A 26,063-nucleotide genomic window follows, 5' to 3' on the forward strand; every position below is an offset into this window, starting at 1 on the left:
GGGTAGGAGGCAAAGAGAGCGGAGCCGCAGTCCGCCCGCGCAGCGAGCGCTGAGCTTGGCCAGTGAGGGCCTCTTTGGGGTGCCGCGCGGTAGAGCACCCTTCTGCGCCGCGGGGGCCAGAACGTTGTTGCAGGTAACCGACTCTTCCACTCCATCCCACCCGGCCCCAGCAACCCGGATCGCCTGCTATGGCGTCCGGTGGCGGGTGGAGGGATGGGAAGGATGCGAGGGAGGGAGCCGGCTCTCAGTCAGGGCCCCGCTGCCCCGGGCGGGGTGGGCTCCGGCGGGGGAGAGGAAGCGGAGCTGGGGCTGGAGGGAGCGGACGCGCGGTGGGAGTGATACGGCAGCGCGTGTGCGCTCTGGACGCCTTCTCTCCGGGTCCTTACTCCTGGTCCGATCGGTGAAGCGCGGGCCTGGGACTCCGGTCCCAGTAACACCTGGAAGCCACTTTTTCTGGCTTCTTTCCCCCGGGTCCGGGTAGCGAGTAGGAACTGAGAAATCAGAGGAGTTGGCTGCGGGCGCGGATAGGCAGAAGAGCGCACAGTTACTCATTGCAGTCCCTTGGGTGCCAGCAGCTTTAACTTCCTTTAATCCTCCTCGTAGCCCCGCGAAGAGGCGTTATTACCCCCATTTTACTGATGAAGAAGCCGACAACAGGATCAGAAAGGACTCGCCTTGGGGCAAGCGATTGGAAAGGGACTCCGAAGCCCCCACGCTTCTTCCTGTCCCCCTGCCGCCTCTCTGTCCTTCCCCTGCGGGTGTAGGAAACTCGCGCTGTTGGGTCTGTTAGGAAAACAGGTGATTGTACTCCCTCCTAGGTTCCTCCCCCCCCCCCCCCCGTTAGCACCTAGTTTCTGACTCAAATTCTACCAGTTTTTGGTTATTAGCTTTCTGAAGTGGAAGCAGTCCTGGCTTACAGCTGTTTTTCTCCTTGCAGCGCTTTCTCTCGATGCCGAGCGAGCCCCAGGCACCCTCGCCGGCCACACTTCTTTCTCACGGTGGATGAGGTCGCCTGCAGATCCGGGCTGGACCTTATGGGCTGCCCAGGTGGAGGTAGGTTTTGTAGTCACCCGGCAACCGTGGTACCCTTTGCTCGATTCCTTTCTAGAGGGAAGAGAGGCTTCATTTTCCAACCAGTGAGACAAGCGGCCAAATGGAAAGGATAACGAGGTTGGAGAAAGCAGTGGTTCCTTGAGCTGAGAACAGGCTACAGGTTTCTGTGGCTTGAATTTGGCGAGTGTTAGGTGAGGCATCCGGTCGGGGACTTGTCCCCTGCTCTGGGCATTCTGTCCCCTTTTCAGAGCTGTTCTGAAAGGCAGATTTGTTTTATAGAGGGGAGGAGGAGGGGTGAATGGTTTTTAAAGATCAGTGTAAATTACCCGCTAGGAGCCGAGGCGGTTCCAGACAGGCTCCCCCGCCAGAGGATAGGGTAACAGATTTCACTTCTGGCAAAAAGAAACACTGAGCTCTGCGGATACCTGCTATTGCTTAATGGATTTTTCGCAGCCCTTCAAGATGTAGTTTTGGGAAACTGAGTTCTTAGAAATGGCTGACTCCTCAATTTTTAAAAACAATGTAATATACTGTAAATCTACTTTTACAAAGTTTTATTAGTAGATGGAAAAAGTTGATACTTTTAATATTTCATGGGGAGGATTTAAAGTTTGCCGCCAGCTGGTCTGCCCTTCCTTCACTGGCAGGACCTCCATAATCTGGGCTCCAAATCTCTAGTGGATTTCATCCTTCATTAATTCTAATTCATCCCTGACTGATGATGAGGATGCTTCCAACCACAAATTGGTTTTTTTTTCCATTTGTAACTTAGTTGCTTAACATTAAGAAAAATGTCCTTGAGAATTATCAGCGATCTACAAAATCAGCTCTGTTACAGGGACTGAACAGGTAATGGATGGGGCATCTAAGAGGGCCTTGGTCGGGCACAGGTGACCAACGGACGACCTGCTACAACAATCTGTGTGGGTATCTGGCCATTTTCTCCCCATAACCATGTAGGGATTCTGACCCAGAGTGTCTGGATCTTTCTCCCCTTCCCCCAATAGCTGAAAAACCTTTTTTTTTTTTTTTTTTTTTTTTTTACAAAGTAAAACCTGATTTAAATACTCTTCTTTTCTTTTTTTAAAACACAGGAACCAATCAGTTTTGGTTCATGCATCATTTCTTTTCAGAACTGTCTTAAGAAACTTCTATACTTGATGATTGCATTCTCCAGGGGAATGAAAAATTCTGACCTGTGGTGTAGAGACTGTGCACTTGTCATGAAGTGAGGTGGTGGAAACCCGAGATTAATGCTGTTGAAATGATTTCTTCTGATTCTCGATTCCTGCGTTCTATGAAGGATGCAGTATTTCCGCCACATAGAGTAACGTAGTCTTTTATGGGCCAGCTGAGGAATTGTGTCACTGCTCCTAATGGGCATTTCAATGAAAATGTATTCATGGTTCTAGTTCAGGATGTCGAATGCCTCACTCCCTGACTTAACAGAGGAGTTTCCAAATGACTGTTGATATAAATCAGATGTGTTTCTCATAGGGGCTGTCTGTATCCTTACCCACACTGGCTTTGACACCGGATGGAGTGCTAAGAGTTGTCTTGTTTCTTTGTCGCCCATCTGTGGCAAATGCTATGTATGTTGACATTTTGGGTTGATCAAGCTTTTGTTGTGGAAAGTGTCCTGTGTATTGTGGGATATGTAGCAGCACCCCGGTCCTACCCAGTAAACGCCAGTCGCCCCCTCCCTACAGTTATAACAACCTAGGTGTTGCCACACGTCCCCTGGAGGACAGAGTTACCTGTGGGCAAAAGAACGAGCCAACATTTAAAATGCTCTGGACGTTTATGAACTAAACTATAAATACAATTAACTTTTAAATTTGTAATGACTAGAGAAGCTATCTGTAATGTTGAAACAAACATCTACATTTTAAAATATTTTTATAATAAAGGTGACTAGACTAGTGTTCGTGAACAGCCCCATGTGTCCTGCCAGGATTTATTATCTCTAAGGAAATTTCAGGTGTTCAATATGGTTGTTAGATTTCTAAGGTTTAAAATATAGTGGAAGCTAAAAAAGGAATTCTAGAGTGGTTTTCATTTTTCTCCTTTTCTTTTATTTTATTAAAGATATCTTCTTATGAGAGAGAGAGAGAGAGAGAGAGAGAGCAAGCTGGGAGAGGGGCAGGGGAAGAGAGAGAATCTCCAGCAGACGTCCCACTGAGCAAGGAGCCCAACAGCCCAATGCAGGGCCAGTCCCCCGACCCTGAGATCATGACCTGAACTGAAATCAAGAGTCAGATGTTTAATTGACTGTGCCACCCAGGTGCCCCCATTTTCTCCCTTTAGTTTACTTGATGTCTTTTAATTTTTTTAAGGTGATAAAATATTAATGAACCATGCTTATTGTCAATTTGGGACAAATTGACACAATCCCGAAGAGAACCCCAAGCAAAACTACCTAAGCAAACATTTTAACAATGAGACTCACTGTAGATCATGTTCAGAGTAGAATTTAGTTTTAGGAAACATAAAAAGCTTTTAGCTAACAGCAGTAGCTAAGACAACATATACTTCTGTAGCCTGAGAAATTCTGATCTGATGGAAGACATCCCTACATAATACACAATATAATAATTCATATCAGAAGAAGAAAATGTCCTGAATATATAACCCTCTGTTTTTGGACCTTAAGTTCAGGAGGTTGGAAACACAGCCCTAGTTATGAAAGATGCATCCTTGGATAGGGATTGGCTATCCATTGGATCCCTTCCGGAAATCAAACTAATTTGTAAGACTCAGGATTGGCTACATAATTTGTGGGGCCCCATGTTTAAAAATTATTAAGAACACCAAGATGGCCAGGTGCCTGGCTGGCTCAGTTAGAAGAGCACCTGACTCTTGATCTCAGGGTCATGAGTTCGAGTTCCACATTGGGTTGTAGAGATTACTTACATAAATAAAACTCAAAAAAAAAAAAAAAGTCAAGATGGCAGCAGACGGCTTGAGTATTAAGTGAGTCACGGGGCCCTATGTGGTTGCACAGGTTGCACACCCATGAAGCTGACCCCGGCTCTTTGTCCATAGCTCAGAAGAGGATTGCAGTCACTACTGCAAATCCAGAGGAGAGGTTACTGCTGCCCCAAAGCACTGAGAGTTTCCGATTCACTGATTGTACTAGTATTTCCAAACAGGATCGGTACCCTAAATTTACTAAGAAGGGGCACCCCGCTAGCTCAGTCCGAACAGCATGTGACTCTTGACCCCGAGATCATGAGTGGAGCCCCACTCACGTTGGGTGTGGAGATACTAAAAAAATAAAAATAAATTAACTTCAAAAAAATAATAAAAAATAAAAATAAATTTACTCCCATGAATAAAAAAGAAATTCCTCCCATGAATAATTTTTCTTTTGCTAAAGAGTTAGCCAAATTGGGTGTGAGGAGCCTGGATACCCAAGCATCTTGTTTCTCCAGGCATTCATTGAGCAAGGACTTACTGAGTACAACACGCATTGTCAGCTCTGACCCTAAGGCTGAAGGATGGAGGGTCCTTGCCTTTCTGAGCCTTCTAGCCTAGTGGCCAGAAGAGGGGGTGGAGGTAGACGAGCACATAGTCCCACAGGCTGTCCCAGTCGTCAGTGGGACTCCTGAAAAGCCCAAGATGTCCAGAGAACATTGACCCTGAGGACCTCAACTAGGGGAGGGGATTACTCACGGTAGGTCTCCCTAGAAAGTGAAATTTAAAATAAGGCCTGAAAAATGAATAGGAAGTAGGTGAATTAGGGGCCTGAGTTCCATGTTGGAAGGGTTGAGACCAAGGCAGGCATAAGGCTTTGGGGTCAAGCCTCTCAGGTCATTTTCGGGACTTTGGACTTCGATGGAAAGGTAATGGGAACCTTTTAAAGAATGTTAAATGGGAGATGAGTGATTAAGTTTGGGTTTTTGATCATCGTCACTGCTGTGTGGGTTTGCAGGGTTAGGCTGTGCTGGTGTCTGTGGTGCTGTTGTGCAGGCTGGAAAAGATGAACTACACTGTCCCAGCTAGGCCAGACCAAAGGCCTGAGGCCCTCAGCCTGTCGCTTCGTGCACATACCCTGGCGAGGGGCAGGACGGGCTGTGGGGACAGAGTGCAAAGGCATTTGCTGTCACCAAGGCATGATGCAGTGTTGCTGAATAGAAGCCAGAGGCAGAGGGGTTGAGGGGAGGAGGCAAAGGGAGAGAGGTTGAGTTTGAGTTTGTAGCTAAAATCAGTATGAAAGTGGTGATTATTTGGGTGCGGTTGATGGACAGGGCAATATGGAGGACATTTTGAAAGTTACTGGCATAAATAACTGAGTGGGATGGAGTGGTGAAACCATTTATGGTGTTCCGAGAACCCTGGCGTAGGGGAGGGTAGGTGATCCATTTGGATAGGTTTTGCTTGTGAGACACCCAAGTGGAGACCAAAGAATTGGCTTCTGGAACTCTTGAAAGACATGGGGTGGAAGGAAGTCTGTGTTGGGAGCTGTTGCATGTAAAATCATTGCATACACAAAATCATCTGAGGAAGGGTGTGGGATGAGAAAAGAAGGGGGTTGGCCTGGAGAAAAAGACCACTGCTTTTGGAAGAGGAGAAGCAGCTGGTTAGGGCGACCGAGAAACCAGACAGACATGCAGGTTAGTGAGGAAATGTGGGGTCTGTGGTTTCCTTTCTTTCTCTCTCTTTCTTTCTCTCTCTCTCTTTCTCTCCTTTTCCATTGAGACTGGAGAGACTTGAACAAATTCTAATGATGCTGGCGAGTTTCTGGTAGTGAGGGAGAAGCTAAACATGTGGGAGTGAGAAATCCATGACTGAGCCTGGTTTCAGAGAAGGTGTCAGAGGCTGGATTCCATTACCCGGGTGGGGGGTTTGGTCTTTGATGGAAAGGGGGAGGGAGGGATGGATTAGGTGCCTCAAAGTTGAGCTCTCCGAAGAAGGAGGCAAAACCGTCTGCTGACTTCGGTGTGTTCGAGAAGTCGGCTACTTCGTCCGCCAGTATTCCTCAGGCATTTTCTAGTGCCAAACAGAGGTAGATTACGAACGATGATTACCCTTAGGCTCAGCCCTGATAGAGTAATACATACATGTTTAGTCTTTGTCCCTGGTTCCTGATACTGGGCCCTGAAGCCCTTGGAATTTCCTGAGGGATTGGGATGGTAGGAATGTCTTTTGTTATTCATAGAAGGAGCTCTTTTCCACACCTGTTTATGCTAATGAGGTGGCTGAGCTGTGGGGGGGGCCCCTCGGTAGCCTCAGGATGGGGTGGTCACCGGAAAGAACCAGTAATTAGAGGGTTGGAGCTTTCAGCCCCACCCACTGTCCTCTGGGAAGGGGGGAGGGGCATGCCTAGCGATGGGGTTGTAAATGCTTGATCAACACTATTTGGAGGGCTTCTGGGTTGATGGACCCACCAAGGTGCTGGGGAAAGTGAGTACACCAGGAACAATTCAAGGTGATTGTGACATTTTTATAGTGAGGGGGGTTGACTGCTTTTCAGAAGAATTTGCACTTACAGAGACACATTTTGGAAAGAGCCGTTTGGAAATGTTTTCACTGTAATGTAAACATGTTGCCAAGAAATACGGTAGATTTGTGACATCAAAACTTTTAAAAAACCAAAAACCTTTAAGAACTTGGAAAAAGAATTGTCTGACAAAATGTTTTAAGTGAGGAGTATCAGTGGGTCTGAATCCATTTGTTAGATTCATAAAAATGTGACCCCTACTGACTAGTTTGCAAGGACACTTGATTGAGAAACACCAGCTGAATCTCACCAAGAAAGACTCTGTGTAACTGGTGAATGGATTGAAAACTAAGCATCAGGATTGAGGTAGCAGAGCCCAGAGTGTTCTACTGTTTCTCCCGTGCGGCCCTGTTACCCCAGACAGCCATTAAAACAAAATGTTAGGATACAGGAAACTTAGAAGCAGTACTTGACAGGGCTCTAGAACAAGATAATTAACCAAGAGTTTTCAAAAATAAAGCACATTTAGGGACACCTGTGTGGCTTAGTCCGTTGAGCACCTGTCTTTGGCTCAGGTCATGATCCCAGGGGATGGAGCCCCCAAGACGGGCTCCCTGCTCAACAGGGAGTCTGCTTCTCCCTCTCCCTCTGCTCCTCTCTCTGCTCCTGTTCTCTCTCTCTCTCAAATGAATAAATAAAATCTTTTTTAAAAAAATAAAGCATATTTAATCTTTTGCTTTCCTTACAAATATTAATAACCATTTGTATTTGTACCATAAGTGATTACACAAATAGGCGTTATTTCCTCTTTTCCCCATCTTTTTGTTTTATAAAGTGCATTAGTACAGTAGTACATATAATTTTTAAAGAAATACACATATCTAGATGGGACTTACTCCAAAGCTTTTTCTCTTGGTGTTTGGACTAAAAAATTTATAAGCTTATCATTAAAATTGAGTCAAAGGGTCCCCCTCTCCCTACAGCAAATTGAGAACTCGATTTCCTTGTAAACTGTAAAACTTCTTCTTCCCCATGATGTGCTCCTGCAGTTCATTCATGGAAAATAAAATAGCTATTAGAGCTTCTGCTCTGAAAAGTAACAAATACAGAATGTATGTGTGTCTTGTTTCTCTTGAAATATGTACCTTAAACTTCCTTTAAATAATCCACTTTAAATGCTTTAAAACGAAAGAAAAAAGAAACTTCCGCGAGTGTTGTGGCCAGTGCTCTGTTCCAGGACAGGTAAATGCTTTATGTCACTTCAACCCAGGCCTTGTGGTTCTCATTCTTTCCTTCCCTATCCACCTCTGTGCTGTTGACAGTGATGGGCCCCAAGCCATTTTGGATCTTTTGGGGAAGCACCTTGGGGAGGGCTACATTCTCCTCTGCAGGTAAGCGTGAGGGTTAAAAAGCAAGTCTTGAGTCACTTCTGCCCTGTCGAGGGGCTCTGGCTGCGTCTCCCACAAAAGGTTCACTTGGGGTGGCTGTATGATTCAGCTGATCATGAGTTAGAATCAGGTAATCAAGAATTTTCTGGAATCAGCGGCTGGACCCAGGAATGCGCCTAAGGCAGCATCCTAGGCTATTCGACTTGCCAGGCATGTTTGTCCTTTAGATACTTGTGCCTGACAGGCCTCTAGGATGCTTCTGTTCATCCACAAAGTTGGAGCACCCTGATTTCATCTTTGTTTGCTCTTTCCTCATGTTATGCCAGTCAAAGTCATCCAGTTCACTCTGGAAGCTTCATTTCCAGCTACTGCTAATTAACAAAACATGTGGCTAACAATGAGAATTCCTGAAGCACGGGTAGTAGCTGCCAGTGGAGTGTGGCCATTTCTGGAAGGAGTCCCTGTTTACCTCCCCCTCCCCCAGGGGGACCCTCAGAGCTGATGTTTCTGGCCAGTCGGGCTCCTGCTCTCTCCTGTTCCTTTCACCACTACAATGGATGCATTGTTCCCCAAATAGTTTTTATCTATATTGACCAAGCCTATAATTTCCCCCAGAAGGCTCAGCAAATAAGCATGTGTGGATTCCTTGAGATCGGGAAGATGCATTATTTATGATTGTACTTCCCCCCACCCCCAAACCCAGAGCCTAGGATTCTGTTTTGTATAATAGCTACTAGGTGTGGAATTAAATTGAACGCATTCGGGTATTTGTTAGTAAACTTGAAATACGATTTCTGATTGTGGAGGTCTGAAAAAAGTTCCCTCGAGGCATGAACTAAAGATTTGAACATTGTCCAGACAAGAAAAAATAGAAATAATAATAGTGAATAAATGGCTAATGTTTATGAAAGGCCCGTGTTGTCAAACACAACGTAAGCATATGACAGGTTGGCTCACGTATTCTTCGTAAAAACTCTAAGGTACCCATGGCCCTAATCCGATCAAATTGCCTGAAGTTATTATTGTTGTTGTTATTATTTTTACCAGCAAAGAAGCTAAAGCTTGAAGTTAAGGGCATACGGAAATCTGAGTTGGTGGGTGATGACGCCCAGTTTTTGAGCTGAGCAGTCTGGTTCCAGAGCTAAAATCATTGCTACTAAGCCCTCCTTCTTGCACGTAAATATACTCAAGAGAAAATATTGAGCCACTGGTAATCAAAGAAATACAAAATGAAACCTCAGTGATGTACCATTATACAGTTGCGATAATGACAAAGATAATTATACAGTGGGTGAATATGTGGTACATAATTAAGATAATTATATAGTAAATGTAGAGAAAATGGTACTCAGATATTACTACTGGCAGTCTAAGTGAGTGTAGTCCATTTGGAAGGCGGTCAAGAGCCATAGAAATTTATAAGTTTTGATTCAAGAATCCTACTCCTGGAAATCCTTTATAAAGGCAAGAGAAAACAAATTATGTGTATCTTCAAAAGGGTTCATAGTTCATGTTTACAACAGTGTAATTTGGAAATACCCTTAATATCCAACCACGAGACGCATACTAACTGTGGCAAAAAACAATAAAGACTCTCCGATGTCCATTAATAGAAAAAAAACAGAACAGAAAATTGAATCCCAGCTGTTACTACATCTGTGCACAAATGTTAAGTCAGGAGTGTCCCTGGACAGGCATTGGAAAGGAACTTGAAATTGATGTGTAACTGAACAAATTTATTTCTTTTGGAAATTATCTTTACAATAATGCTTTGCCAGCATACCTGACTTGAGCTTATGCTGGAGTATTGGGGCCATTTTGTCTTACTTTGCAATTTTAAAAGAAATTCTTGAAGTAAAGTAAAAACTTAAACATTGCAAAAGTGCTTGAATAAATACTGCACCCCGAAACAAAACGGTGATCACCGAATAGTTCTGGTATGTCTATGCTTCTCAAGTTTTTCTAGTGCACATTGATAGTATATTTAGAGCCTTGTTTTTTAATGGGTTTATTCTATACATGCTAGAATGCAGCTCCTCCCTGGATGCTGTTTGAGCTCAAAAACCTTTTCTTTCCTGTCATTACGTAGAGAATTCCTTCATCCTTGGCTTTGGCAATACTTTCAAATTCAACGTATATACCTAAGTGTAATCTAGATTCAATGAAAATGTTGGATCAAGTTTGCCACTCAAGTTTATGCATCTGCTTCGAGGGAATGGTTAGGTCTCAGATCACAAATGGGTCCCTGTATCTTAGGACTAAAGCCCTTAGGAGGAGAGTTTGTCATATTGACACCCAGGGGAATATTTGGAAGGTTCTGGGGCTCTTTGGAAGGTGTAGGAGGTAGGGCAAAGTATGATTCAAAGCTGTTAATACCTGGACCCTGTGTTTTTGGCCAGAAAGTGAGACTGCTCTGTTCCCTCTACCCTCTGGGGAAGTCAGCCCCGGGGCTGAACCCCCTCCCACCTTTTCCCTGCTGGTAAACTGGAGCAAATGACCCTATTCAAAGCTGCCTAAAGCCTCAGTTTCCTTGACTGTGAAGTGAGAGAGGGAAAGTAACTACTTGCAGGGTTTCAAGAATTAAGACAATGGATGTAAAATGCTTGATGTGAAGTTCTTGCTAACCCTTCACCTGAACAATCTCTTTAACCCCTCGGTAACTTCCATTGTGAAAGCACCATCAATTTTGATATCTGCTTTTAAGGAAATGAAAAAAAAACAACCACCATAGTAGTGAACACATGGTACATCGAATGCCTATCAATTTCTGAAGCTGTTAGGTAAGAAAGTCAGTCCTCAGACTTGTGGGAGTACAGCCTCGTTAGTATTTTGTCTTGCGGTGGGTCCTCCTCGTTGTCTTCCACTCCACACAATCAACCTGGCCAGGGCTCAGCCTCCCCTGTCCCTGTCCATCGTCCGCCCACTGAGGAGCCGCAGAGTGCTGCAGGACTCGGGAGTTGGGGACCCCTGACCAAACCCAGCTGCCCTTGTGCACAGGCGAGGAGCCCCAAGTGCAGAAAAGTAAAGTCAGTCCTGAAGACAGGTTGAGTACCAGCCAGTAGGAGGCCAGTGGTTTGGGGTTTCTTGATAGATCCTCATTCTGTCCGACCTGACATGGGGCTCAGAATTCCCGGTATGCTCCCCAACACACTGTAATTGGGAGCATTTAAATCTAGGATCCTTAGCTGGAAAACACTCTGAGCTTGAAAGCACATCTGACAAAAGCATCCACAGTCTTGCTGTACCTTTGTTTGAGGGAAGGGAGGGGAGGGATTTTGGACGACTAGGACTCTTTCTTTCTTTTTTTTTTTTTTTTTTGCCTGTCGTAGGCCCAGGAAACAATGTGAATAAGGGGAGTGGGCAAGGAGCCTGAGACTAGGTCAGATTCCCAGGAGGAGCTCACAGAGGACGTGCTTGGAATGGTTCAGAGACAGGATTATGTGGAATTCAGGGCTGAAATGGGAGAGGGTGGCGATGACAGCAACTGCTGCCTCCAGTCTCTGTGCGAGACGCTTGGAAGGTTTTTTAATTTCCCCCCATCCCAGCGGGGAGGGTGTCATGAGTTCCACTTTTCAGATGAGGAAACCAAAGCTCAGAGAGATGAGGCAGCTTGCTGAAATCGTATTACCGTCCCTTCTGTTTGACCTCACACTGCTGTTTTCCTCTGTGGCGCCCACTAACCAGTGAGGTTTGATCTCACGGAGGGCGGTTCGGGAAAGGGAGTGCGTTGCAAGAGGCTGAGCTGGATTTTAATATGTTAAAGAGCACTTCTCATTCTTGCTCATGGTTAGATTTGATAATTTTTTGCATCATAAAGATAAGATCTACTCTGACAATGATGATTAGTCAGCCAAAAATCCAGACACATGCTATGACCTGGAATTTTAGGACTTCCTTTAAAAACAAAAAGGAATCTGATATTTTGGATTAGAATTTCTGGGACATAGGAAGCATTTAAAGCCTGGAATATTTAAAATTGGGGTTGTTCAGAAAACCCAGGACCTATGGGCTGTGTGATGAGCAGATGGGATGGAAACCAGGGCCGTTGTTAAGCCATCTCTGCTGAATAATTGTTCTGGACGTGCGGCCTAGCGAACCGTGTGACCTCTGTGGCCTAGTGTTCCCATCTTCAAAATTAAGAGCAGACAAAAGAAACTTGAAAGTACCTTTCAAATCTAAAATTTTGTTTCCATAAAACTGTGGTGCTGTATTTAGTATTCTAGACTGCCTAATATTAGATTTTAAAAAAAAATGAAAGGAAAAAGTTTATTCCTCTTCAAGTCTGGAACTTTGAAGCGAACAATAGATCTTTTATACTCACTTTTGGCCTGTAGTGGTAATGAGGTTGAAGATTTCTTTAAAAAAAAATAATAACAAAAACAGGGATGCCTGGGTGGCTCAGTCAGTTAAGTGTCTGCCTTTTGCTCAGGTCATGATCCTAGGGTGCTGGGATCAAGCCCCCATCAGGCTCCCTGCTCAGCGGGGAGCCTACTTCTCCCTCTCCCTCTGCTGCTCCCCCTGCTTTTGCTCTCTCGCACTCTCTCTCTAATAAATAAAATCTTTAAAATAAAAAAAACAAAAACGAAACAAAAAACCGTGTGTGTATGTGCACAAAAATATATTTCATTCAAGTCTACAAAGCTCTGCCTCTACAAATGAACTCTGTTGCCTTAGAGGACAGGTTTTTCCCATTTCAAAGTTTAGCCATTGCTCATGCATTAAGGAAACGGGGATAAAGCTGCACAGGCAGTAAGAAACACTAGTCTTTGAGAGGGAGGCATACAGATGGTCTTTGTTCTTCGTGTCCAAATTTTCATGACCCTAAACTCAAAAAAGACCCCCTGCTCCTCGTTCACTCCTCCCAATGCTCTCATCACATATGTCCTTTAATGTCGGTCTTCTCTTCGTTTAAAAAGCCTCTTCTAAGTAACATTTTCTACTGGTACTCATCGACTCTGAAGGTCTAGTCTAGTTGTAATGTAAGCCAGCTGCATCTGTTTAAAAATCCTAATAAAGAGGTTTAAAAAAAACTCTCGAGGTTAAAACTATGTCAGGGAAAATTCAGTGGCATCAAGTACATCTCCACTGTCCATTTCCAGACTTCTTCATCATCCCAAACAAACTCTGTACCCAGTAAACTATAGCTTCTTCCCCTGCACACATAGTACCCCCAGCCCCTAATTACCTCTGGTGTACTTTCCATCTCTTATGAATTTGATGACTCTAGGTACCACATGTAGTGGAATCATGCAGTATTTGTGTTTTTGTGACTTACTTCGCTTAGCACGTCTTAAAGGTTCATCTGTGTTGTAGCATGCGACTGAATGTCGTTCCTTTTCACAGCTGAGTAATATTCCTCCGTATGGATACCCCGTATTTAGTTTATCATTTGCTTTTCCAGACTACTAATATAATGCCTTAATTCTGGTACTTTTGTGCAATTATGGGCGTTCTTTTGGCTTTCAAGGGAGTGTATAAAACTTGTAAATCCATATGTATTTTTTTTTAATATTTTATTTATTTTAGAGAGAGTGTGAGCCGAGGGAGGGGGAAGGGAGAGGTACATAACCTTCGAGGGCTCGAGCGCAGAGCCCGACACAGGGCTTGATCGCAGGAGCCTGACATCATGACCTGAGCCGAAACCAAGAGTCAACCACGTAACTGACTGAGCCACCCGGGTGCCCCTATATATACTTCTAGCACTGAATTATAAATTCGAAGAGGTTTCAGAATGTCAAGAAAGCATGGGTACTAATGGGTGGGGTTAATGGGACTTTTTTTTTTGCTGTGGAAAACACAAATGTAGGCCTGAAGGGCACATAATTCTAGAATCTTGTTTGAAGTGACCAGCTATATTCCTACATTTCCTCATTTCCGTGCTTGCCTGAGTACTGAGGTTGGAGGCAGGGTCTTCAAGCCCTGCTTCTTCAGCCACAGGCCCCACTCGGATGGCCAAAGGATACATACACCTTGACGGGGAAGAGAAGTGGCCCTCAGCAAGTCCATTGGAACGCTTTTTGGCGTTGTTTCTGGGGCTGCTGGTGCGCTCATCCCATCCCCCACCTCTCTTGACTCCATTAACGAACATGTGTAGCTTCTTGGGAAAAGGACTAAGCCAGGCCAGTTATTGGGTCTTTCCCCCTCACAAGTTATCATCAGGTATTCTGGATAGCCCCCGATGAAGAGCATTGGTCTTTAGTCTCAAACATTCCAGATGTGTGCACATGTGTGTAAGGGGGTGGGCAAGGAAAAGATGGCGTTCAGAGTACAAAGCACAGGCCAAGTCTAGTCTCTGTGGTCTCTGTGTACTTACTGTGCACCTTAGATTTACAAAGGAAATTTCCAGTTTCTGTCTTGGCTCTTCCAGATTTCCTGCCTTTCTGGGGATGGTTTGAGCATTTTCATGATTACTGAGTAACTTCACTGTAGGGATGAGGTGTCGTCCATGACAGGACAGGGCTTTTCTGTAGCCTCCTTTCTCTCCTTTTACCTACTGTCTAAACCCTACCCATCTTTCATGATTCCAGTCAGCTGTAATCAAGGAAGCCTTCTTGGAGCCTTTCTTTTCCTCTTGGTGGACTTAACAGCTTTCAGTTCTGGGGCAGAGACGTGGGTGTAGTGCATTTTGCCTGCCAAGCCTGTAGGCAGGAATGGCGTCAGCTGCTAAAGTCCCCCCGGTTGTGCCTCCAGGGGAGAAAGCCGTGGGGACAGACAAGAGTGCTATTTCCAGCAATGAATGAAATGCATGAGTTAGTTTCGTCCCACAGTAGTATAGTGAATAAATGAAAAAAATTCTACAGAATATTTCATGCATTAATTCAGGCATGGAGAGCTCTCTTCCTTCCCTCCCCCGTTTTTTCTTTTTTTTTCTTTCTTTTTCACTCCCTTCCTTCCTTCTTTTCCTTTCCTTTCCTTCCATTCTTCATTTCTTTTCCTCTTTCTTTCTTTCTTTCTTTCTTTCTTTCTTTCTTCTCTTTTATAGGTGACCACATAGATGGAACCTAATTTTATTTAATTTCATCTAATTTGAAATTAGGAGCAGGCCATTGAGAAACTTTCATTAATTATACTATATATTTTGAATTTTTACATAATTATTAAATACACTTTAATATGGGATGAAACAGCCAATGGAATTGTAAAGAGAAGGTAGAAATGGAAGAAATGGAATTCGAACATCCAATCTGCTTACTGAGCTTTAAAATACTGATTTTTATTACGTTTAAGAACCGATCAACTGTCTTATAACTCTTAATCACTACCTTTAAGATTTTAGAAAAATGGAGCCTCTGTTTTAGTCAGTTATAAATTGTTTTGAAAAGCACGTACTTCCCCCAAGAATGCCCAGAACTAGGAAGGGTCTAAGATTTGCCCCTACTTGAAAGCTAGCAAGTCTGGCATTTTTCATGTAGGTTTCCTGAGCTCCAGGGCCCACAAGGCATACGTAGAGAACTAGAAACAACTCTTCAGAAGGGAGAGAGGAGAGCTGTTAATTCAATTTTTTAGCAGAGGAACGTGGGCTTCCTTTGAAAGAGACTTGTATTCATTCAACAAACATGACTGAGTGATTCTCTGTGGCACCTTCTGTGCCTGGCCCTAGAATATGGGGGGTCTGGAGAAGGGAGACATGCTTTCAGCCCTCTGCTCCCTTAGTCACACCATCTGGCTTTAGTTGTATAATATCTTACTTCATGTGGAGAGCCCCCTTTCCAAAGAGGGCACAGGAAACAGGGTTCAGTGCCCATCTCAGAAGGTTTTCCCTGTCACCCATGTTTCCGTGGCTGGAGCCCAAGAAAACTCTGCATTGAACTCTGGGATACAGTGACCTAAACTGTGGAGCTTGGTGTTTTTAATCATGGCCCTAAGTTTTGGGGACCCCAAGAGCTTTCCCTGGCCGGTCTGGAGGAGTGGACACGGTTGGGGTCTCAGGAACTTGTGTTAAGGTGACGCCTCAGAAAATGCTGGCACCTTGGTGCAGCGAGTCACGCACCCAGAATGGCAGGGAATCACCTTGAGATCTCATCGATCTCATCTCTTCGAGTTGCTTCCCTCTGCTGCTTCAGGGTGGTGTTCGAGTCCCGCTCCTCCAGGATACTTGGATAGCTCTAGCATGAGTCACAGTAGTGGGTATCACAGCAGCCTCTGGGGCATGGAATAATAGTCCTTGGGAGTCTGAAATTCTGGGCAGAAGGGCCATAGGTTGTGGACCCCGACTTAGCCATCCAGCTGTTCGTTTACGCATACCTGTGCGGGCACACACGTGTGCATCTACTTGCGTGCACGCGCACATGTATGTTTTTTAAGAAAAAAATATTTCCACCATTAAAAATGAAACAATAGGCAATAGGGAGAGAGAATTATTTGTATGTATAATAGTTTTGTCTGGCCTTAAGCCAGAATGAGGGGGGGGGTGGGAATGGTTGAGGAGAAAAGAGATTACCTTTTTGAAAGCCGCCCTTTCATTTTTTACAGCTGACTCACCTGTCCACTCTAACCTTACCCAAGGTTAACAAAACTAACCAGTACAGGGCGCTTTTTATCTTGCCCTTTGTCTGGGAGTCTTGAGAGTAATTCGAGGCTGAACAGGAAAATCCTGATTGTTCTTAGGGGTGTGTATGTACGCATATGCAAATTTATGTAAATATGGTAAATCCTCCTTCGAAGTCCAAGTACCTTTACCTTACGTCCTGTTAGTTTATAATAAAAACATGTATCATTCCCTTCTTCCACCCTCTTCCTGCTTTGCCTTTTTAAAAATTATTCGTAAAAAAAGAATTTAGGAAAATACCGTTTGAGCCACAGGTAGCTTGTTTCTTTAATTTTTTTTTCTTCTCTATGTGGTGATACTTCTCTAAGTTCACTGAAACTAGTGTGTGATTGGGATGAATGTCATCTTTTAGAATCGGTTTATTTAAAATACTGAGGCTTGGGGCGCCTGGGTGGCACAGCGGTTAAAGCGTCTGCCTTCGGCTCAGGGTGTGATCCCGGCGTTGCGAGATCGAGCCCCACGTCGGGCTCCTCCGCTGTGAGCCTGCTTCTTCCTCTCCCACTCCCCCTGCTTGTGTTCCCTCTCTCGCTGGCTGTCTCTATCTCTGTCAAATAAATAAATAAAATCTTTTAAAAAAATAAATAAATAAATAAATAAAATAAAATATTGAGGCTTGTGCTAGTCCTATCTAGCTCTTAGTTATTACATCGTTAAGGTCCTCTGTGTCCTGACATATTCCAAACTGAAATCCAGATTCCGCAATCCCTGGGTTTCCGACTTCCTTACACGGATCTCCTCACGTACGTATCCTTGTGAAAACAGTGCCCCACTTCACTTCCTCTGTCCCATCCTTACCATGGTGAGCTGTTCAAGACGAAAGGTGGTGGATTAAATTAGGCAGAGGTCGTTCGCTTGGAGCCGCAACGTGATTTTGAGCTTCTCCCGTGGGCGGTTATGTGATGCTGGGCAAGGCACACAACCCGTTTCTTTCAACAATCACCTTTCCCTTTGCTCTGTCCTCCTAATCAGGTTTCAGTGAATCTCCATTGGGAAAATCGTGCTTACCTTATTAAGACCGGTGCTCTTCAGAGCTAATCCACAGGCGCAGTGATGGCTTTTTTCATCATTGCATGTCACTAATTTCTTTGGAGGCAATAATTATTCACCCCAACCCTCCCTCATTTGCTTTGTAGTTACAAATTCACGGCCCAGACTGCTGGTTGTTTAAATCGGTTTTCAATATGCTTACTCCCATCATTTATTCCATCAGTTTCATCTTGAAGACATCTCTCTTGGGCCTTTTTTAAAAAAAGAAATTTTGTTTATTTATGTATTTATTTGAGGGAGAGAAGGAGTGCGTGCATGCCCCCAGGCTCATGCATGCAAGACAGGGGAGGGGCAGGAGGAGGGGGAAAGACTCTCCCGCAGACTCCTTGCTAAGCATGGAGCCTGACTCCGGGCTTGACCTCATGACCCTGAGATCATGACCTGAACTGAAATCTAGAGTCAGTCACTGCACCCACTGACCAGACAGAGCCACCCTCTCCTGGGGCCTTCTGATCGGCCCCAGCTTGCTACGGTTATCTGTTGGCCTGTTTCTAGGATGTTCCTTTACCATCATCCTGGAATATATGTTTTTTTATTCTTATGTTTTCCCCTTTCTTAGTTTATACTTTAGGGATTTTTTTTTTTTTTGGTTTTTTGTTTTTTAATAAATTCTACCTGCAAAGTGGTGCCCGACTTCTAGCCCCGAGATTGAGTCCCACGTTCTGTGGACCAAGCCAGTCAGGCACCTCCACACTTCAGGAGTTCATCCTCTAGTAGCTTCTTCAGATAAAGTCATAAAGGTAAATATTTTGAGACCTTACCTGTCTTAAGATATAAAATGTTTTTATTTTACCATTAATTGACTTAGTAATTCCTGTGGTTCAAAGAATTCTCTGGAATTCGGTTTCCTTCAGCATTGTTGACACCCTTGCCATTTTCTTCATTATCTGCCTTCTATGGATGGTTTCTGTGAGATGTGAAGACCCTGTGCTTCTGAATCCTGGCTAGGGGGCTTATTTTTCGCCTTCTGGAGACCTATATGATGTTCTGTTTCCCAATATTCCAATATTTCATGATTCAGGACTGTGTCTCAGTGTGGATCTGTTTTCACCCATTGTATCGGCATTCCAAGAAGCGTCAGTCTAGAAACTTCCTTCTTTGTGAGAAACAATCTTCAACCATTCACTGTTGATTGCTTCCTTCCATTTTTTTTTCTGTTTTGTCTTTCTGCAGGTCTTGTTATTCATTCAGAGAGTGGATCTCCTGGTCTGATTCTCTAAATTACATTTTTTTTTCCCTCCAATTTCCCCATCAGTTGGTTTGCCTACTTGTCTAACTAATTCCTTGAGAGTTTTCCTCAGCTTTCTTTTCCAACACTGCCATTGAGTGTTGCATTTTTCCTATCATGTCATTAATTTTTAGGAGTTCTTTTTTATTTCCTAAGTGTTCTGTTTATGGGGTTTCTGATTTGTTAGAGTCCCTGCTGTGAGGCAGACCTCCCCAAATGTAGTAATATGGACATTTCCATTTTATTTTTTGCTCACACATTCTGAGGGCCAGGAATTCAGAGCAGACTTGAGTGACTACGGGCTGGAGTCATCTGGTGGCTTCCTCACTTACATGTCTGGCACCTGGGCTGGCTTATTACAACATGGAAGCTGGTTCTGAAAGGAAGCCTCTGGAGAGCAAATTTTCTAAGACAACCCGTTGCAAGCTGCCTAGTTTTCCATGACCCAGCCTTGGTGGCCCCATTGTATCACTTCTGCCAAACTCTACTGGTCAGTATAGTCATGAGGTTGTCCAGATTCAAGGGGAAAGAAATTTTGACTATTTCTTGATTGGAGAATGTTAAGGTTATATTGCAAAAGAGCATATGGAATGGGAGTGTTGTTTTACCTATTTTCAGGCCATACAATCTTATTGATTGATTGAATGCAATATTTTTTCTTATCTCTCTGACAATATTATTATCAGTTTTCTTCCTGTACACAATCTGTTTCCATGAACATTTGGGGAAACTTCCAATTTAAGCAACGTAGTTAAGTCTAGGCCTGGTTGGATTCCCTAGTGAATGAACTCCTGCATGGGCTTTGGCTGTCAGAGTTCTGGGAACTGATAGCTGGAAATAGGGAAGGAGATCTCAATACCTGTTGGCTTTGGGTTCACTGGGTTCCACTGTATCCTGCTTGGAAACCCTGCTTTCCATTGTGCCTAGCGCCCCAGCCTGCAGAGACTAAGTCTTGGGTCTTGGCCAGGTTTCAGGGTAGACCCAACTGCTTTTAAACGGCCGCTGGTCAATACTGTTTTGTTTTTGTTTCGAACACCCTCACCCCCTCTGGAATCTGTGATACCATTTCCCTGAACCTTTTGAAGATCCTGTAGCAAAAACAGAGCTGGTTCTTTCTTTCCCCGTTGTCAGTCTGGGATTCTCGGGTCTGCTCAGTCAGTTACCTTTTGTCTGTCTGCTTTTCAGATTTTACTTGCTGCCTCCTCTCTCACTGTCCCTGAGGACATTTTGTCTGTTCTCCCACTCCAGTGAGTGTTTGGCTGGACCCTAGACCTTACCAGTTGGAATTGCTCATTTGATGTTGGAACACTTCTAGAAACTGTATTGTTACCTCACGTGTGTTCGACACTTTTCTTCGTGTCCCCCTCCTTGACCAGCTGTCCATAGTACCAGAATTAGAAAAGATCAGAGTGTACTTTTAGTATTGATAGAACTCCGTATTCTTGTGCTTCTTGGTTTTAATTTTAAAAAGCCACCTATTGGGGCGCCTGGGTGGCACAGCGGTTAAGCGTCTGCCTTCGGCTCAGGGCGTGATCCCGGCGTTATGGGATCGAGCCCCACATCAGGCTCCTCCGCTATGAGCCTGCTTCTTCCTCTCCCACTCCCCCTGCTTGTGTTCCCTCTCTCGTTGGCTGTCTCTATCTCTCTGTCAAATAAATAAATAAAATCTTTAAAAAAATAAAAAATAAAAAGCCACCTATTAAGAACTATGGCCTTTAAGTCCTGGCTTTCCCTGTTTTCTTCACATGGTGAAATTATTTTCTTCTTCCATTTCTTCCTAAGTTGTGTTTTCTACTTAAAAATATTCATGGGGGGGTATGCATGGAAGTCTTCTCTTTCAGGAAAGGCATCAGTGTTCAAGGGAGGGACTTTTCTCTAGGATACTTGCTAAGACAGTTGCCAAGGGGAAGTCTGCAGCATTTTTCAGATATTTTTTTCTACCTCCCATGCTCATGTATACAGCCCTCCCCGCCCACCTTTCCTTCTGCAGATCCTATTATAGATCTGTTGAGAATGCTTAATGGTATGTCACACATCTCTGGGGCTCTGTTCATTTTTCTTAATTCTCTTTTCTTTTTGTTCCTCCAACTGGATACTCTCACTTGACCTGCCCTCAATTCCACTGATTCTTTCTTCTGTCAGTTTAAACCTGCTGTTGAGCCCCTCTTGACGATTTTTCAGTTCAGTTTCTTGTACTTTTTTTTTTTTTTTAAGATTTTATTTATGTTTTCGACAGAGATAGAGACAGCCAGAGAGAGAGGGAACACAAGCAGGGGGAGTAGGAGAGGAAGAAGCAGGCTCCCAGCGGAGGAGCCTGATGTGGGGCTCGATCCCATAACGCCGGGATCACGCCCTGAGCCGAAGGCAGGCGCTTAACCGCTGTGCCACCCAGGCGCCCCAGTTTCTTGTACTTTTAATTCCAGATTTCTGTTGGGTTTTTTTCTTTATTATTTTCTGTCCCTTCATTGAAATTCTAAATTTAGTTAAATATCATTCTCATATTTTCAGTTCTTTAGTTCTTTGAAAATATTTATAATAGCTGACTTAAAGTCTTTGTTAAGTCCAATGCCTGGACTTCCTCAGGGACAGTTTTTATTGACTGCTTTTTTCCTGTATATGGGCCAGACTTTTGTGTTACTTGACATACTCTATAATTTTTTGTTGTTAAAAGGTGGTTTTAGGGGTGCATGGATGGCTCAGTTGGTTAGGCATCTGTCTCTTGATTTCAGCTCAGGACTATGAGATTGAGCCCTGTATTGGGCTTCGAGGAGCCTGCTTGAGATTCTCTCCCTCTCTCTTTGCCCCTCCTGCCCCCTCCCCGTGCGCCCTCCCCACCCCCGCTTGTACGTGCTCTCTCTTAAAAAAAAAAAAAAGAAAGAAAGAAAGAAAAGAAAAGAAAAAGAAGGGAAGAGGGAGGGGAGGAAAGGGAGATTTTAAAATGTGTCCACTCTGGAAGTCAGACCTCTGCCCCTGCCCCTGCCCTGCCTGGGGTTTGGTGTTGTTGCTCTTTGTTAAGTGACTTTTCTAGGTTAGTTTTCAAAAGTTTATTTTCTTTGTAGTATGAGGCCTCTTAAGTCCCTATTCAGTTAGCTTGGAGATCAGATCACCTAATGATTGGACAGAGATTTCTTCAAATGTCTGAACCAGTGCGGAGCAGGAGCTGCCTAGTGGCTTCGTCTTGTTTACGATCTGATGTTTTAATGGTTGCCACGCTTCAGTATTTTTGCCGAATCCCCCCACATTTCTTGCTCATGCAGGTTTGGAGTCGGGTGGTGGACAAGATAGTTGGAAGAAGACGAGATAAGCAGCTAACTCAGTTGTAAGATCGTTTTAATGGGCCAGTGGGCACCGGGAATCTGCACAGTGGGGGTAGAATATATTGGATTTTCCAATAGTATTGGACCATTACACCGTTCCTTGGCACCCACTTTGGGACATGTTGCTAGAGTTTTCTTTGGAAAAGCTTGACCCAAATTGCAAATATTTTCAGAGCTTTAGCAATACATAACCATCATTAGAAAAACAAGTAAGATTGCAGAGAAGGAAATTTTAAAAGCAAGAAATGAACCAACCATAATTTTGAGGGGGAAAAAGAGTGAATATATAGGATTAGTTCACCAGCATGCTTTCTGAGTGTGTGTGTACTTCCATGGGCATTACATCCCTTCACACATTTCCCTTTTCATTCCACAGATTTTTTTAAAAGCCTCATGGGACATAGCACCGTTGCTGAATGCCTGGTACGTGTACAAAAACTGCCTGCGTGAAACGCCCTCTCCAAACATAGTATGTTACCTGGAATCCAAGAACTAAATGAGCCAGACTTTCTTTAATTCTACATGGTAAAAAACAAAACAACTAAGTACTTTTCATAACATTATTCTATACTAATAATGGCCATTTATCTATTTTTATTTTTATTGTTAACATTCACAATTTATTTCCTAACTAAATATTTAAAAGTTCTAGTGCTAATCGTGGTATTAAAAACCAGTTTCAAATCTCTATAAATCTGGTATGGAGATGATCAGTGGTATTTGGCTTTCTTTGTTAGAACAGTAGCACTTGGGGTGCCTGGCTGACGCAGTAGACCATAGGACTCTTGCTCTCGGGGTTGTAAGTTCGAGCCCCTAGTTGGGTATAGAGATTACTTAAAAATAAAATCTTAAAAAAAAAGAGCAGTAGCACTTACTAGTTATAGAACCAATTGCCAAATTATAAAATTGATTTTTGAAAACTATATATTTTGTAATATTTATAAACATAATAAAAATGGGTTGGGTTCCTCCTTTGAACGTAGACAACAGGTGTGTCATACATTATAATTTGTATACAACTGTTGTTTCTCGCAAGCATTAATTATTATAACTTGTTAAAAGAAACGCAGGAAATGCAGGGCTATGTCTCTATTTCGGACTGTGTATGTCTTCTCTTCCTGTGGTGCCTGGTATGGAGCTGAAGAAACTAAGAGAGATTCAGAACAGACCCAAATCTGGCCTGGTATCAGCTGGGCCTTCCTGGCTTAGTTCGAAAATTCACTTGACTTGCTTTTCCCTTCAGAGATTCTTAGAGGTCACAGCTCCTTTTGACCTTCTTAACAGCACCTCTAGGCCTAAATTGGTACAGAGCAGAATGGAGCTGATCTCTTCAAAGATTAGGGGCTGCTGATGCCAACTGACGGACATTAGTGGATGTGTCAGGAGGAGCCCAGATGAGGAACGATTTCACGCAAAGGCTGCTCATTAGTACTGGCACAGGGACAAAAACTCACCTCGCCAACTGTGGAGAGCTAAATAATTATAGCCTAGGTCTTCAACTGTGATTTTCGTTGCCTCAGTATTCCTGAGAGGTATAGTATAACGTAGGATACGTTAGCACATCCTTGTACTATTATTATTATTATTATTAATTTTTTTTTTTTTAGATATTTTTTTTAAGCAATCTCCATACTCATCGTAGGGCATGAACTCACAACCCCGAGATCAAGACTTGTACTCTCCACCAACTGAGCAAGTCAGGAGCCCCCTCCACCCATGTATTCTTTTTTAATAATCTGGTATTAATATTACAGACTGTGGGTTTCCTATAACACTACCCATTTCCGCTGATCGACCAGTTTGGTTCTGTTTTGAGCATCAGACCTCATAGCGAAGAGGATGGTATTTAAACCTGAGAAGATGTCGAAAAAGACTATTTACATACGTTCCTTCTGTTTTTCTTTTAGTGCTGTGATCCATTTCAAGATGCCTTTGCACATTTGATAAATGCGAACTAACAACTCTCAAGGCCGCGACAGAAGAGAAACCATGACTGCTTGAAGCCTGGAGGACTGCCCTTAATTAAGGAAAAGCCCCTGACTGTTGTTTGAGATGCTGAGAAAGTTGCTGCGGAGGAGACTTTTCTCTTATCCCACTAAATACTACTTCCTGCTTCTTGTTCTTTCCTTACTCACCTTCTCTGTTTTAAGAATTCATCAAAAGCCCGAATTTGTAAGCGTCGGGCATTTGGAGCTGGTTGGAGAGAATCCTAGTAGGAATATTAATTGCACCAAAGTCTTACAGGGGGATGTAGATGAAATCCAGAAGGTGCAGCTCGAACTTCTGACTGTGAACTTTCGGCAGCGCCCTCGGTGGACCAGCGATGACTATATCAACATGACCAGAGACTGTAATTCTTTCATCAAGCGCCGCAAATACATCATGCAACCGCTTAGTAAAGAAGAGGCGGAGTTTCCCATAGCCTATTCTATAGTGGTTCACCACAAAATCGAAATGCTTGACCGGCTCCTCAGGGCCATCTACATGCCCCAGAATTTCTACTGCATTCACGTGGACAGAAAATCGGCCGATTCGTTTTTGGCCGCGGTGATTGGCATCGCGTCCTGCTTCAGTAACGTCTTTGTGGCCAGTCAGCTGGAGAGCGTGGTGTATGCCTCCTGGAGTCGGGTTCAGGCCGACCTCAACTGCATGCAAGACGTCTACAGGATGAGCGCGGACTGGAAGTACTTGATAAATCTTTGCGGTATGGACTTTCCTATTAAAACCAACTTGGAAATTGTCCGGAAGCTCAAGTCGCTGATGGGTGAAAACAACCTAGAAACTGAGAGAATGCCATCCAATAAAAAAGAAAGGTGGAAAAAGCATTATACGGTTGTGAACGGAAAGCTGACGAACACGGGGACTGACAAAATGCTCCCTCCTCTTGAGACACCTCTGTTTTCAGGCAGTGCCTATTTCGTGGTCAGTAGGAAGTACGTGGGGTATGTGCTAGAGAATGAAAAAATCCAGAAGTTTATGGAGTGGGCGAAAGACACGTACAGCCCGGATGAGTATCTCTGGGCCACTATCCAGAGGATCCCTGATGTCCCGGGCTCCCTGTCCCTAAGCCAGAAGTATGACATGTCCGACATGCACGCGATTGCAAGGTTCGTCAAATGGCAGTACTTCGAAGGTGATGTTTCCAAGGGTGCCCCCTACCCACCCTGCAGTGGGGTCCACGTGCGTTCTGTGTGCGTGTTCGGAGCAGGTGACTTGAACTGGATGTTACGCAAGCATCACTTGTTCGCCAACAAGTTTGACACGGACATTGACCTCTTTGCCATCCAGTGTTTGGATGAGCACCTGAGGCATAAAGCCCTGGAGACATTAAAACACTAACGGTTCGTTTTAGGCGACTTTAAAAAGGACAGGACGCATGCATGAGACGCCCCCTACCTGATTCTTCTGCCCGGTAATAAAACAGAGAAACTACAGGGCACGCTCTTTGGGTTGGGGACTCCGATTGTGACTGTCCTCGAAGCTGCGTGATTTCTGCCCAGCACGGTGGGCTAGAAAGGTTGACCTAGAGTTAGCATGGGGCCGGGGCAGGTTGGGAGGCCCTGTGGGGGGCAGTGGCCCACGGAGCCGGGGATGAGGCTGAATGTAAAAACCAGCCTGTTAAAAGAACTCAGGGACTTAACAAAATGACCAAGATCTCATCTGTGCCAAAATTACTTTGAGAGCTTTAATTATGACAGTTTTCGTGATTTGAATAAATTTATAGTGGCAACCAATTGTAAAGATATAATTTATCTTGCAGGTTTTATCTGGCGAAATAGAAATTTGACTTGAATCGGTCTTTGTGAATAATTTGCTTTCTGCTGTAACATGGTGCTGTGTAGCGTATCGGTGTCCTCTCAGGGAACTTGAAAAGATGGGCTTGATTGAATGTGACTATTTCTGACTAATTTTCGCATCTAACAATATATATTAATGTTTTTAAAAACAAAAAAAGTGGCAATGTCCATCTTAGTTGATTCTATGAATCAGCTTAGCTTATTAGAAAAGATATCTTAAGTTATTTAAAAACTTGAGATCT

General features: G+C 43.9%; 1 protein-coding gene across 2 annotated transcripts; it reads left to right on the forward strand.

Moving 5' to 3' along the window:
• Positions 1–25,817, forward strand: GCNT1 (glucosaminyl (N-acetyl) transferase 1). Of its 2 annotated transcripts, XM_057305633.1 has the most exons (5): positions 14–133; positions 604–798; positions 938–1,053; positions 22,401–22,447; positions 23,932–25,817. In XM_057305633.1, exon 5 carries the CDS (start codon positions 24,077–24,079, stop codon positions 25,361–25,363), a length of 1,287 nt encoding a protein of 428 aa, XP_057161616.1. In that variant the 5' UTR covers positions 14–133; positions 604–798; positions 938–1,053; positions 22,401–22,447; positions 23,932–24,076; the 3' UTR covers positions 25,364–25,817. The 2 variants fall into 2 exon arrangements, with proteins under 2 accessions (XP_026374603.1, XP_057161616.1); XM_026518818.4 differs by lacking the exon at positions 604–798 and having other exon boundaries at positions 1–133.
• The last annotated feature ends 246 nt before the right edge of the window (positions 25,818–26,063 follow it).

This window comes from Ursus arctos, unplaced genomic scaffold (assembly GCF_023065955.2).
Source record: "Ursus arctos isolate Adak ecotype North America unplaced genomic scaffold, UrsArc2.0 scaffold_33, whole genome shotgun sequence".
Taxonomy (NCBI): domain Eukaryota; kingdom Metazoa; phylum Chordata; class Mammalia; order Carnivora; family Ursidae; genus Ursus; species Ursus arctos.

Bases quoted from the DNA above. Each gene is read 5' to 3' on its own strand.
- GCNT1 (XM_026518818.4), top strand. From the start codon at position 24,077: ATGCTGAGAAAGTTGCTGCGGAGGAGACTTTTCTCTTATCCCACTAAA.